Below are 14,276 nucleotides of genomic sequence, written 5' to 3'. Positions count from 1 at the left end.
CTCTAAAGGGCCAGTTTGGACATTGAAGCTAATCAAATTATCTGGGAACTGTTTACCTTCGATACCTGCCCCTAGAAAACATTAGCATTTAAACAATCGACCCATGGAAGAAACATTATCCACCCCATCCAGAGGACCCAAATGTCACATACATTTTCCAACACCTTTTTAACAGGCATAGAAATATCTGGCTCAGGCCAGACTTCCAGAAGCAAAAAAAAAGCAGTACTATCACAATGGACAAGAACTGGTCAGCTCAGAAAAGTCTATCTATGCCAGATTAAAACCACTTAATCAAATTCCAGTTAGCTGGGCTGCAAAACTTAAACAAAGAACCAAGGTTGATTTGGGGCACAGATAAGTAAGCCTTTCAAAGTATAATTAAGGCCTGTTTTTACAGTCAGCAGGACACTTTGCTTCTACACCAGCTTCGTATGCTTCAGACCTGGCGAACCCCAAGATCAGGACACCAGTTTTTCGTTAACCTGGTTCTTCAGAATATCAACCAAGACAGCATCGCAAGTGACCAGGGCACCAAGCATGCCGTGGCAACAAGAGGCTCATGGAACAACCACCAAGATATTATCAGCAACCAAATTGGTAATATTGAGCCACCGCGACCAACCATTTCCAAACCGAAGTCAACTCGACGAAAACCCAAAGATTCGCAAGCTGTTTCCATTCTACAAGCTATCCCTGAGCTACCAACGGGTAAACCATTACCTAAGAACTTTAAAACCTACTACTGAAGGTAGAAAGTGGGTACTTACCTCATAAATCCAATACGCACCCTACCGCATCAGCGGACACCACCCAACTGAGGAACATGCAGCAAGAAGTCCTCTCCTACATTCAGGGTACGGCTAGCAGAATCGACAAAATCCAACGTACCCCATTACCAACTGTCAAGGGAGGATTGTTGAGCATAGTCCCTGAAGCCCCAGAGCCTAACCTAGTTAGATAGGGGAATTGGGAGGTGTTGTATTGCTGTGTATTCTCTTGTGTTTGAATAAAGGATTCCCCATTAGAGTGATAGGTTTTCTCCCCTTTAAAGTGATAAGTTTGCTCTCATCTAAAGTGATAAGTTTTCTCAGTTTTAATAAAATGTGTATTCATTCTTCTTGAATAAAAACCATACATGTTTTTGCACAAAACAGTTGTCTGCTGTACTTTATCACACCCTGATTAATAAATCCAGACACGAGAACCAGGGAGTGGGAACAACTCGCAACCGCTCTGGGTCAGGGAAGGCAAACTGACCTCGCACACCACCCCCTACAGATGCTGGCCTTCATAGCGAGAGGATTTGAGTATAGGAGCAGGGAGGTCTTACTGCAGTTGTACTTGGCCTTGGTGAGACCACACCTTGAATATTGCGTGCAGTTTTGGTCTCCTAATCTGAGGAAGGATGTGCTTGCTATTGAGGGAGTGCAGCGAAGGTTCACCAGACTAAGTCCCAGGATGGCAGGACTGACATGTGAAGAAAGACTGGATCAGCTAGGCTTGTACTTACTGGAATTTAGAAGAATGAGAGGGGATCTCATAGAAACATATAAAATTCTGACGGGCTTGGACAGGTTAGATGCAGGAAGAATGTTCCTGATGTTGGGGAAGTCCAGAACCAGGGGTCACAGTCCAAGGATAAGGGGTAAGCCATTTAGGACTGAGATGAGGAGAAACTTTTTCACCCAGAGAGAGGTGAACCTGTGGAATTCTCTACCACAAAAATCTGTGGAGTCCAGTTCATTTGATATATTCAAGAGGGTGTTAGATGTAGCCCTTACGGCTAAAAGGATCAGGGGGTATGGAGAGAAAGCGGGAGTGGGGTACTGAAGTTGCATGATCAGCCATGATCATATTGAATGGCGGTGCAGACTTGAAGGGCTCGAATGGCCTGCTCCTGCACCTATTTTCTATGTTTCTAAGCTCTGTGCTGAATATGCTCATTCCTAAAAAAAAATTATCCCATTTATCCAATTCATTACAACTACCTTCTAATTTGACTTTTGAAAAAAATAGCTGCAGTGAATTATTGATTAATGATGTAATAACTTGAATTAATTTTGGAAGAGGCAATCATGTTGGACTTGTACATAATGCAACAGGGTTGTAAAGGAATGGAGTATGCCAGAGTTCAGTATTTCTGTAGATTTGAGTAAAAACAAAACAAGATTGATTCATGATAAAGTTATTTATTTTTCATAGAAGTACCCTTGAGTGGGTAAGAATGAGTGAAGCTGTCATTCATGAAGAGCATTGATAACCTATCACACAGGCATAAGTTTAGAATGTTGTACATCGAGCTGAACATTTTTACAGAAACTTTTTAAGTTGTTGTTCATATGCAATTAAAATTCAAAACATCTGAGATTATAGGCACATAGCAAGTAAATTATACTGCTTTAAGTAGAATTAATCAAGTTAGTATGGCACGTTGACGGTCTCTTGATATTAATTTTGATATAGATCAAGATAAGCAGGCAGTACGTTGGAATGCTGTCTTATACATTCATTTCTGCTACATTGTTATTGGTCGCAGCTGGAGAAGGTTTGCTCTTCATTGCCTCTGTTCCAATTTTTGACAGGTCACTGAAGAAGAGTCTTGGAGACCACAGTGACATCAGTATTCTCTTATACTCATTTCGGAAGTTCTGATTGAGAAGTCCATAGATAACTGCATTAAGACAGCTATTGAAGTAAGCCATGAAGTAGCTTATGATGAACAGCCACTCTGGGATTTTCGGCGCAACTGCCAGAGGATTGATGGCCACGGCTAAGCCAATAAAATTCAGAGGTCCCCAGCAAACGGCAAACAGCATGAAGACGATGAACATGGTGAGGAAATTTCTTAAGTCACTTGGCTTCAACTTTGGCACGTCGGGCTTAACACGCCGTTTTACCTGGATGACCAGGATCCAGATTCTCAGGTAGCAGTACGTCACCACACCAATGGGGACCAGAAAGTGAACCACCACCACCGCAATTGTATAATATGAGCTTACTGTTTGGGCAAACGTGCACGAATATACACGAGGATCATACTGCAACGAGCCCACGAAAAAGTTTGGTATGATTGCGACGACTGTTAAGGTCCAGGTCAGACACAGGTAGCAGATCGTGTTTCTGTAGGTGTAGAGCTTATCATACTTGAAGCTGTGGCAGATGTAACAATACCTGTTGATTGCAATCGCTGTAATGTTGAAAACCGATCCGATGACACTCAGCCCCATCAGGAATCCACTAACCTGGCAGTGAATGTCACCCAGCGTCCATCCATGTTGGAAAATGGCAAATAAGATCAGAGGGTAAGGGTACACTGCCACAAGCAGGTCAGCTACACAAAGGCTGACGACAAAGATGTTACCTGCAAAGAAAAATGGATAGTAGCCATTCAAATTATTAATTTCAGTCAACAGTTTAAATTGATAGCATTGTCCAGCTAGGGAGAGTCAAAGACAATGATTGCTGTTATAAACAGACTTGGCTGGTATCTAAAGGGTGGAGTCACAAGAACATAAGAAATATGAGCTGTAATAGGCCATTTGGCTCTTCAAGCCCGCTCTGCTATTCAACAAGATCATGGCTGATCTTCTACCTCAACTCCACCTTCCCGCACTATCTCCATATCCCTTAATTCCCAAAAATGTATCGACTTCTGTGTTGAATATACTCAGTGAGCATCCACAGCCCTCTGGGGTAGAGAATTCCAAAGATTCACAACCCTCTGAGTGAAGAAATTTCTCCTCATCTCAGTCCTAAATGGCCGACCCCTTATTCCGAGACTGCGACCCTGTGTTCTAGATTCCCCAGCCAGGGGAAACTTTTTCTCAGCATTAACCCTGTCAAGCCCCTTAAGAATTTGATATATTTCAATTAGATCACCTCTCATTCTCCTAAACTCTAGGGAATATAGGCCAAGTCTGCTCAATCTCTCCTCATTGGGCAATCCCCCATCCCAGGAACCAGTCTAGTGAACCTTCGCTGCACTCCCTCGAAGGCATGTATGTCTTTCCTTGGGTAAGGAGACCAGAACTGTATACAGTACTCCAGGTGTGGCCTCACCAATGCCCTGTATAATTGCAATAAGACCTCTTTGCTCTTATACTCTAAACCCTTTGTAACAAAAGCTAATGTACCATTTACTTTCCTAATTGCTTACTGTACCTGCATGTTAACTTGCTGTGATTCATGTACAAGAACACCCAGGTCCCTCTGAATGCAAACATTTCCCAGTCTCTCACCATTTGAAAAATATTCTGCTTGTTTGTTTTTCCTACCAAAGTGGATAACTTCACCCCTCCCTGCACTGTATTCCATTTGCCATATTCTTGCCACTCAGTCAACCTGTCTATATCTCTCTGCAGCGTCTTTGCGTCCTCTGCACAGCTTACTTACCCTCGGGAGAGTTAAAGACAATGATTACTGCTTTAAACAGACTTGGCTGGTATCTAGAAAGGTGGAGTCAACCCAATGTCACCCAACATGCAAGAATGTGAATCTATTGGGATCTTTCCAATAACATAACCTAAGCAAAATTTTCAACAACAAAAAAACATTTTTTTTTTTTAATCCTTTCGCCTCTGTGCTCAGACTGAACCAACTGAAGCTTTCTGTCTCTCTTCTGACTCTAAGTGCCCTGTGTTAAATGAGTTTGGATAGTCACAATCCCATGCCGACTAAGCAGAAACACTGTAGGAGTACCTACACCACATGGACTGCAGCGGTTCAAGAAGAAGCTCCACCATCAACTTGTCAAGGGCAACTTGGAATGGACAATTAAATGCAGGCCTTACTGGTGATGCTCATATCCCAAGAATGAACAATTAAAACAAGGCCATTCATCAAAAATCAGCTGTCTCACTCGGACAGCAATAAAGAGGCTGGTTGAAGAAACACTAATATTGAAGTATCGAAGCACTGACCACGCTCGACCAGCTCCGCTGGGTGGGCCACATCGTTCGCATGCCCGATACGAGACTCCCTAAGCAAACACTCTACTCGGCGCTCTGACATAGCAAGTGAGTCCCAGGTGGGCAGAGGAAGCATTTCAAGGACACCCTCAAAGCCTCCTAGATAAAGTGAAACATCCCCACTGGCACCTGGGAATCCCTAGCCCAAGACCAACCAAAGTAGAGGAAGAGCATCCGGGAGGGCGCTGAGCACCTAGAGTCTCATCGCCGAGAGCATACAAAAACCAAGCGCAGACAGCGGAAAGAGTGTGCGGCAAACCAGATCCCCACACACCCTTTCCGTCAACCACTGTCTGTTCCACCTGTGACAGAGACTGTAATTCCTGCATTGGACTGTACAATCACATAGCAACTCATTTTTAGAGTGGAAGCAAGTCTTCCTCGATTTCGATTGCTCAGAAGTGTCCCAAAGTGCATTGCACAATGAATTGCACCAGCTGACGCTATTAATGAGCCCCCAAGGTAGTTGTGGCTTTCAAACTCCCTTTCCCATTTCCAGTTACAAAACCTGTAAACCTGCATGTTCAGTAAAAGTTTTTTTTTGATTGTTTTTAGTTTCACCATCAGGGGATTTTTTTTGTACAGTGTGCACAACACGAATGGTTGTCTACCACAGCCTAAATCTTCCAAAACATGCCAACAACCTCACTCATCAACAGCGCACAATCGGAAATTGCAGGTCTGCAATTTTCTGATAGACTTCGACAGTGAGCGAGGTTCCTGCTCGCGTTGCCAACCCACCAGGATTGTCCCTGAAGTCTCCAGGAATTGAAGATTGAGATCCAGGGCAATGTTGTGAGAAACCCTGGAGTAAAATCATTGGGGCATTCGAAATAATTATGCGTTTTTGTTTTCATTCTCTTAGAACACTTTCATTTATTAGTTATAGTAATATTGGAAATGGGAGAAAAGGCTGTTTGACTATGCAGGTCTGTTGGAGGGGGTGGTCTTGTGATGAAACTTCCAGGAATATGTCCAGACTGAGCTGGCAACCCCACTGCCGTCACATGTTTTGAAGGTACTCACCAGTGTTCGTATGTGCTGAGTTTGGAATCACTAAATTTTCAAGAAATCGGAGTACATAAGAAATAGGAGCAGGAGTAGGCCATACAGTCCCTTGAGCCTGCTCCGCCATTCAATAAGATCATGGCTGATCTGATCATGCTCAGCTCCAATTCCCCGCCCGCTCCCCATAACCCCTTATTCCCTTATCGTTTAAGAAACTACCTATTTCTGTCTTAAATTTATTCAATGTCCCAGCTTCCACAGCTCTCTGAGGCAGTGAATTCCACAGATCTACAACCCTCTGAGAGAAGAAATTCCTCCTCATCTCTGTTTTAAAAGGGGGGCCCCTTATTCTAAGATCGTGCCTTCTAGTTCTAGTCTCCCCCATCAGTGAAAACATCCTCTCTGCATCCACCTTGACAAGCCCCCTCATAATCTTATATGTTTCGATAAGATCACCTCTCATTCTTCTGAATTCCAATGAGTAGAGGCCCAACCTAATCAACATTTCCTCATAAGTCAACCCCCTAATCCCTGGAATCAACCTAGTGAACTTTCTCTGAACTGCCTCCAAAGCAAGTATATCCTTTCGTAAATATGGAAACCAAAATGCACGCAGTATTCCAGGTGTGGCCTCATCAATACCTTATATAGCTGTAGCAAGACTTCCCTGCTTTTATACTCTATCCCCTTTGCAATAAAGGCCAAGATATCATTGGCCTTCCTGATCACTTGCAATACCTGCATACTATCCTTTTGTGTTTCATGCACAAGTACCCCCAGGTCCCGCTGTACTGCGGCACTTTGCAATCTTTCTTCATTTAAATAATAACTTGCTCTTTGATTTTTTTTTCTGCCAAAGTGCATGACCTCACACTTTCCGACATTATACTCCAGCTGCCAAATTTTTGCCCACTCACTTAGCCTGTCTATGTCCTTTTGCAGATTTTTTATGTCCTCCTCACACATTGCTTTTCCTCCCATCTTTGTATCGTCAGCAAACTTGGCAACGTTACACTCAGTCCCTTCTTCCAAGTCATTAAAATAGATTGTATATAGTTGGGGTCCCAGCACTGATCCCTGCGGCACCCCACTAGTTACTGGTTGCCAACCAGAGAATGAACCATTTATCCCAACTCTCTGTTCTCTGTTAGTTAGCCAGTCCTCTATCCATGCTAATATATTACCCTCAACCCAGTGAACTTTTATCTTGTGCAGTAACCTTTTATGTGGCACCTAGTCAAATGCCTTCTGGAAGTCCAAATACACCAAATAGCAGTATAGCTCCAATCCGTGCAACCACTCTGTGCTCGAACACAAAGGGACCCTGGATCACCCACAGTATTAAACCACTGCTAACGAGTTTTGTTCACTAAAGTACATTTTTGTTGCTAACACGTGTTGAGTTTCGCAGTCAAGAACACGTATTGGGAATTTTGTCCATTGATTTTAGTGGGTGTAAAACTGTTCCTGGGAATGAGGTGTATCCGAATTCCTGACTTGCCACTGCCAGTGGGTAAATCTCACTTATGAACATTTACCCAATGAAGAAGGAGAATGGATGGTGATATGTGAGAAATGTAATATCCACACACACTTCCCAGGTAATAGGCTTGAACTGTTTTTAAGATTAGGGGGAAGAAATTCAGGAGCGCCCCTTTTCGGGCGCTAACTTTTAAAAGTTGAAAAAATTAGCGGCAGGCACTAATGTTTTTAAACTATTAAAAAAATTGGCGTTTGCGCTCCAGGAAGGAAACGGAGAACTAAATCAAGTGCTCCACTTCCTTCCTGGAGTGTAAGAGGCAGCAGGCGGGGTGGTAAGTGTGCAGCGCTGCCGCGTTGAACGGCTCCTTCCCGCCCTTAAATCAACGGGCCATTGCTGCAGGCTCTGCAAAGGGAAAAACTTATCTGGTCCCCGACGGCAGCTGCGATCCGGTCCGATTAGCCTGAAGTGCTGCAGCAGAGTGCCTGGCTGATCGATCATGGAGGAAAAGAAAAGAGAGAATTTAAGATTTTTTTTTTTTACTTACCTCAGCCACTTCGCCTTTAAGCATCGCCCCTGAATCTCCCGGCCTCCCAATGAACACCTCCTGCAGATGTCGGTGTTTTCGCCCAGCGATGTTGCAGGGGGCAGAACTGAAGTTCGGGTCCGGGGCAATGCGCACTGCGATGATGTCACGATCTCCGAGCGAAGGAGATTGGGGCGTAACGCCATACCGTCGGCATAAAACTCCTGCCGAATATAGCAGGAGCCGATCTTATCGCCCTACCCGGTCGGTAAGTGATTAGTGCCCTGTTATCGCCCCCCCCCCCCGAAGGTGATAACGGGAGGCGCTATGGTGCTCAATTTCTAGCCCTAGATATTTACTGATAATTGTGTTTTCTGATGTGATGCAGGCAACAAACTCCAATTATCTATCACTTCCTCAAAGAACTCTTCCAGGTTTGTCAAGCACAATCTTCCCCTCTGAAATCTGTGTTGTCTGCTTCTAATTATTTTCTCATCACCTAGATATTTAGTAATTTCATCTTGAATTAAACATACCAATATTTTCCCTAACGCAGATGTTAAACTAACCAACCTGCAATTCCATGTTTTAATGTTCTTTTCAAAACTGTGTTAGCTGTGGTTCAGTGGGTCTCACTCTCGCCTTGGAGTCAGAATGTTGTGGATTCACAATCCCACTCCAGAGACTTGAGCACATAAGCAAAGCTGGCACACAGTGCTGAGGGAGCACTGCAATGTTGGAGATGCCGTCTTTTTGGATGAGATGTTAAACCGAGGCCCCGTCTGCTCTCTCAGGTGGACATAAAAGATAACATTATTAAAGAAGAAGAGCAGGGGAGTTATCCCCGATGCCCTGGCCAATATTTATCCCTCAATCAACATCGCTAAAACAGATTATCAGATCATTATCTCATTGCTGGATGTGGGATCTTGCTACATACAAATTGGCTGCCACATTTCCTACATTACAAATTTCCCATAAATTTGAGAAAAATTTTCCAATTATTTAAAAAGAGCACGTCGTGCAGTTTTAAAAATGTATACAATAACCGAGAAACTCCCCACTTGCTGGGCCACAGCTCTTCAACTTCCTGCCTGAATGTACTTCATTGGTTGTAAAGCACTTTGGTCGTGAAAGGTGCTATGTAGGTGTAGTTTCTTTCTTTCTTTCAGGGTGAAATATTGGTGCAGATATTTTCAAATGAGGGTCCGTGGGCCCATTAGCATCCTGCCTGTCTGTAGCCATGTTTCTGGACTTGCTTGTATCTGCTAGCTTGCTGACATATTGGGCAATAGATTGACCTTCGACACGGGGGCATCAGAATAGCAATGTCATACTGGCTACCCATTGGATAACAGATGGTACACACTGCAGCCACAGTGCACCAGTGATGGAAGGAGTGAATGTTTAAGTTATTATGAAACTGCTTCTTCCTGAAATAAAACCGTAGAATTATATTCAATAAAACTTGCTTGTAAACACATACATTCTCAAAATATTGTCATTTAATGGCATGGAAATCCCTGACTCCCCGGGTCCGTACGAAGTTTCTACGGGCCCGGGAAGACATTGGAAAAGCCTATTTTCAGCACACAATGCACATGCGCTGAAAGCTGGCTTTTCCAATCTGTCAAGTTTCTGGCTTGACAGATTGCATGCATCTCGGGAGCGAGGATATTAGCAAGGGCAAGATTGCGGGATTTACCCATATCTTGCCCAGCAAATGTCCTCAAAACTCTTCTGTCTGATAAAAGCAGGTGCATAGCTACTTTTACAGGCGTAAGAGTTTAAAAACATATCAAAAACATGATTAAAATAACATTTTTAAAAACATATTTATGTTAAAACCCTGCCCACTCAGATAATTTTATTTTAAACCATAATTAAAACTTTTTTTAAAAATCGGCAATTTTTTTTCTTTAAAAAAACATTTCTATCAACTTTAATTTCTATAGTGTATTTATGTGAGGTGTTTTTTTGTAATGTTTTATGTAGTGTTTGGGTACTTGCGGGTGTTTCTCATTCATAGTAGTAGGAGTTTCGGACTTACTAAACTCTTATTACTATGAAGGAGAAAATACTTTACCGTGATTGGGTGTCCAGGCCCACGTGACTCCTGCAGACGTTGCGCAAGAAGAGGAGGTCTCGAGTCCAGGATCTCTGGCGAGTATTCAACCAAAAGGTAGGTGGGCATCTTTTCTCCTATTTTTAGTCGAACGCCCACGGGAAGAAGAAATAGGGATTTCTGGCCCAATATATTTAAAAAGAAATGCTGGGAAGAGAATTGAACCTGAGCGTTGTAATATTTAATTGTTAGCAAGAGCAGAGTGCCAATAAATGACACATAGTTAATTGAATATGAAATATGAAATATGAAGATGAAAATAGCCTTCTGAAAAGTGTTGCTTCTCACTTATAGGACATGGGAACAATTACATTGACAAATGCTGCTTAATTTTTCAGATTCAATTCCTTGAATCCATTGTGCATTATGTGTCATTCACACTGTGGCCTGAGGTCTGATGAAGCCACTGTGTTTTCCTTACACTTTATACTATTTGTAACTCAACAGAGGTGGGACCAATGTCTTTATGTGGGGTGGAGTGGGGGGGTGGGGTTGGGGATGGGGGGTGCTAGTGCTGGTGGGGAGGGTTTAAGCTAATTTGGCAGGGGGCTGGGCACTGAGATGTAGCATTAGAAAGGAGAAACAAGGTGCACAAAGGATTGGGAGAGACAGCACTAGAGTAAAAAATGTTACAAGTTAGGTGGGGTCAGACTAAGAAGAATACAAGAAGGGCTAAGATAGATTTACAGTGCATGTGTGTAAATGCGAGACTTGTGGTAAATAAGGTCGGTGAGCTGCCACGCAAATAGTCACTTGGGATTATGATGTAGTGGCGATAATGGAGACCCTGTCAAAAAGGGGCAGGATTGGGTATGAAATATTCCTGGATATAAGGTATTCAGGAAAGATAGGGAAGGAAAGAAAAGAGGTGGGGTGGCAGTATTGAATAAGGAGAATATTACAGTGCTGGAGAGAAAGGATGTCCTGGAGGGGTCAAGGATAGAATCTATTTGGTTAGAGTTGAGAAACAGTCGAAGTGCCATTGCAGTACTAGGTGTATTCTATAGGCCCTCAACTAGAGGGAAGAATATAGAGGAGCAAATTTGCAGAGAGATTACAGAGAGTGCAAAAATTATAGAGTAGTGATAATTAAATACCAATGCGTATAAGGTGGCCAAGCTTAGTGGGAAACTAGAAGATTGGGAACATTTTAAACGACAGCAAAGAATGACTAAGAAAGCAATAAAGAAAGGAAAGATAGATTACGAAAGTAAGCTTGCGCAAGACATAAAAACAGATAGTAAAAGCTTTTACCGATATATAAAACGGAAAAGAGTGACTAAAGTAAATGTTGGTCCCTTAGAAGATGAGAAAGGGGATTTAATAATGGGAAATGTGAAAATGGCTGAGACCTTAAACAATTATTTTGCTTCGGTCTTCACAGTGGAAGACACAAAAACCATGCCAAAAATTGCTGGTCACGGGAATGTGGGAAGGGAGGACCTTGAGATAATCACTATCACTAGGGAGGTAGTGCTGGACAGGCTAATGGGACTCAAGGTAGACAAGTCCCCTGGTCCGGATGAAATGCATCCCAGGGTATTAAAAGAGATGGCGGAAGTTATAGCGGATGCATTCGTTATAATCTACCAAAATTCTCTGGACTCTGGGGAGGTACCAGTGGATTGGAAAGCAGCTAATGTAATGCCTCTGTTTAAAAAAGGGGGCAGACAAAAGGCAGGTAACTATAGGCTGGTTCGTTTAACATCTGTAGTGGGGAAAATGCGTGAAGCTATCATTAAGGAAGCCCCTGTCATAAACAAGCAAACAACACAGATCACACTGTGTACAACAAAGCAATAAAAGTGGGAAGCCAGTCTCTTTTCACACCAATCATGGTTGCCAATCTGAAATGGATCAGTCTGGTGAAACTTCGCTGTACTCCCGCAATAGCAAGAACGTTCTTCCTCAGATTAGGAGACAAAACTGAACACAATATTCCAGGTAAGGCCTCACCAAGGCCCTGTACAACTGCAGTAAGACCTCCCTGCTCCTATACTCAAATCCCCTAGCTATGAAGGCCAACATGCCATTTGTCTTCTTCACCACCTGCTGTACCTGCATGCCTACTTTCAATGACTGATGTACCATAACACCCAGGTCTCGTTGCACCTCCCCTTTTACTAATCTGCCGCCATTCAGATAATAGACTGCCTTCATGTTTTTGCCACCAAAGTGGATAACCTCACATTTATCCACATTACACTGCATCTGCCATGCATTTGCCCACTCGCCTAACCTGTCTAAGTCACCCTGCAGCCTCTTAGCATCCTCCTCACAGCTCACACCGCCACCCAGCTTAGTGTCATCTGCAAACTTGGAGATATTACACTCAATTCCTTCATCTAAATCATTAATGTATATTGTAAATAGCTAGGGTCCCAGCACTGAGCCCTGCAGCACTCCACTAGTCACTGCCTGCCATTCTGAAAAGGACTCGTTTATCCCGACTCTCTGCTTCCTGTCTGCCAACCAGTTCTCTATCCACATCAGTATATTACTCCCAATACCATGTGCTTTGATTTTGCACACTAATCTCTTGTGTGGGACCTTGTCAAAAGCTTTTTGAAAGTCCAAATATACCACATCCACTGGTTCTCCCTTATCCACTCTACTAGTTACATCCTCAAAAAATTCTCGAAGATTTGCCAAGCAGGATTTCCCTTTCATAAATTCATGCTGACTTGGATGGATCCTGTCACTACTTTCCAAATGTGCTGCTATTTCATCTTTAATAATTGATTCCAACATTTTCCCCACTACCGATGTGAGGCTAACCAGTCTATAATTACCCTTTTTCTCTCTCCCTCCTTTTTTAAAAAGTGGTGTTATATAACCACCCCTCCAGTCCATGGGAACTGATCCAGAGTCGAAAGACTGTTGGAAATTGATCACCAATGCATCCACTATTTCTAGGGCCACTTCCTTAAGTTCTCTGGGATGCAGACTATCAGGCCCTGGGGATTTATCGGCCTTCAATCCCATCAATTTCCCTAACACAATTTCCTGACTAATAAGGATTTCCTCCTTCTCGCCAGATCCTCGGTCCCCTAGTATTTCCGGAAGGTAATTCGTGTCTTCCTTCGTGAAGACAGAACCAAAGTATTTGTTCAATTGGTCTGCCATTTCTCTGTTCCCCATTATAAATTCACCTGATTCTGACTGCAAGGGACCTACGTTTGTCTTCATTAATCTTTTATTTCTCTTCACATATCTATAGAAGCTTTTGCTGTCAGTTTTTATGTTCCCAGCAAGCTTCCTCTCATACTTCATTTTCCCCCTCCTAATTAAACACTTTCTCCTCCTCTGCTGGATTCTTAGGTTCTCCCATTCCTCAGGTTTGCTGCTTTTTCTAGCCAATTTATATGCCTCGTCCTTGGATTTAACACTAAATTCCCATGTTAACCACAATTGAGCCACCTTCCCCGTTTTATTTTTACTCCAGACAGGGATGTGCAATTGTTGAAGTTCATCCATGTGATATTGAAATGTCTGCCATTGCCTATCCACCGTCAACCCTTTAAGTATAATTCGCCAGTCTATTCTAGCCAATTCACGTCTCATACCATCGAAGTTACCTTTCCTTAAGTTCAGGACCCTAATCTCTGAATTAACTGTATCACTCTCCATCTTAATAAAGAATTCTACCATATTATGGTCACTCTTCCCCAAGGGGCCTCGCACAACAAGACTGCTAATTAGTGCTTTCTCATTACACAACACCCAGTCTAGGATGGCTAGCCCTCTAGTTGGTTCCTCGACATATTGGTCTAGAAAACCATCCCTAATACACTCCAGCAAATCCTCCTCCACCATATTGCTACCAGTTTGGTTAGCCCAATCTATATGTAGATTAAAGTCACCCATGATAACTGCTGTACCTTTATTGCACGCATCCCTAATTTCTTGTTTGATGCTGTCCCCAACCTCACTACTACTGTTTGGTGGTCTGTACACAACTCCCACTAGCGTTTTCTGCCCTTTGGTATTCCGCAGCTCTATCCATACAGATTTCACATCATCCAAACTAATGTCCTTCCTTACTATCGCGTTCATTTCCTCTTTAACCAGCAATGCTACCCCACCTCCTTTTCCTTTCTGTCTATCCTTCCTGAATGTTGAATACCCCTGGATGTTGAGTTCCCAGCCTTGGTCAGCCTGGAGCCA

At 43.1% G+C, this 14,276-nt stretch overlaps 1 protein-coding gene across 1 annotated transcript in view; it reads right to left on the bottom strand.

Moving 5' to 3' along the window:
- Positions 1-2,329: 2,329 nt before the first annotated feature.
- Positions 2,330-14,276, bottom strand: part of LOC139266111 (melatonin receptor type 1B-like) — a 186,946-nt gene continuing 174,999 nt past the window's right edge. The window contains exon 2 of the mRNA XM_070883959.1: positions 2,330-3,364. Within this exon, the coding sequence (XP_070740060.1) occupies positions 2,502-3,364 (863 nt within the window). The 3' untranslated portion in view covers positions 2,330-2,501. The remainder of the gene's footprint in view (positions 3,365-14,276) is intronic.

The sequence above is a fragment of the Pristiophorus japonicus genome, chromosome 6 (genome assembly GCF_044704955.1).
Source record: "Pristiophorus japonicus isolate sPriJap1 chromosome 6, sPriJap1.hap1, whole genome shotgun sequence".
NCBI lineage: Eukaryota > Metazoa > Chordata > Chondrichthyes > Pristiophoridae > Pristiophorus > Pristiophorus japonicus.
Note: the sequence above shows the minus strand (reverse complement) of the source record. Positions and strands in the feature narration are given on the sequence as shown.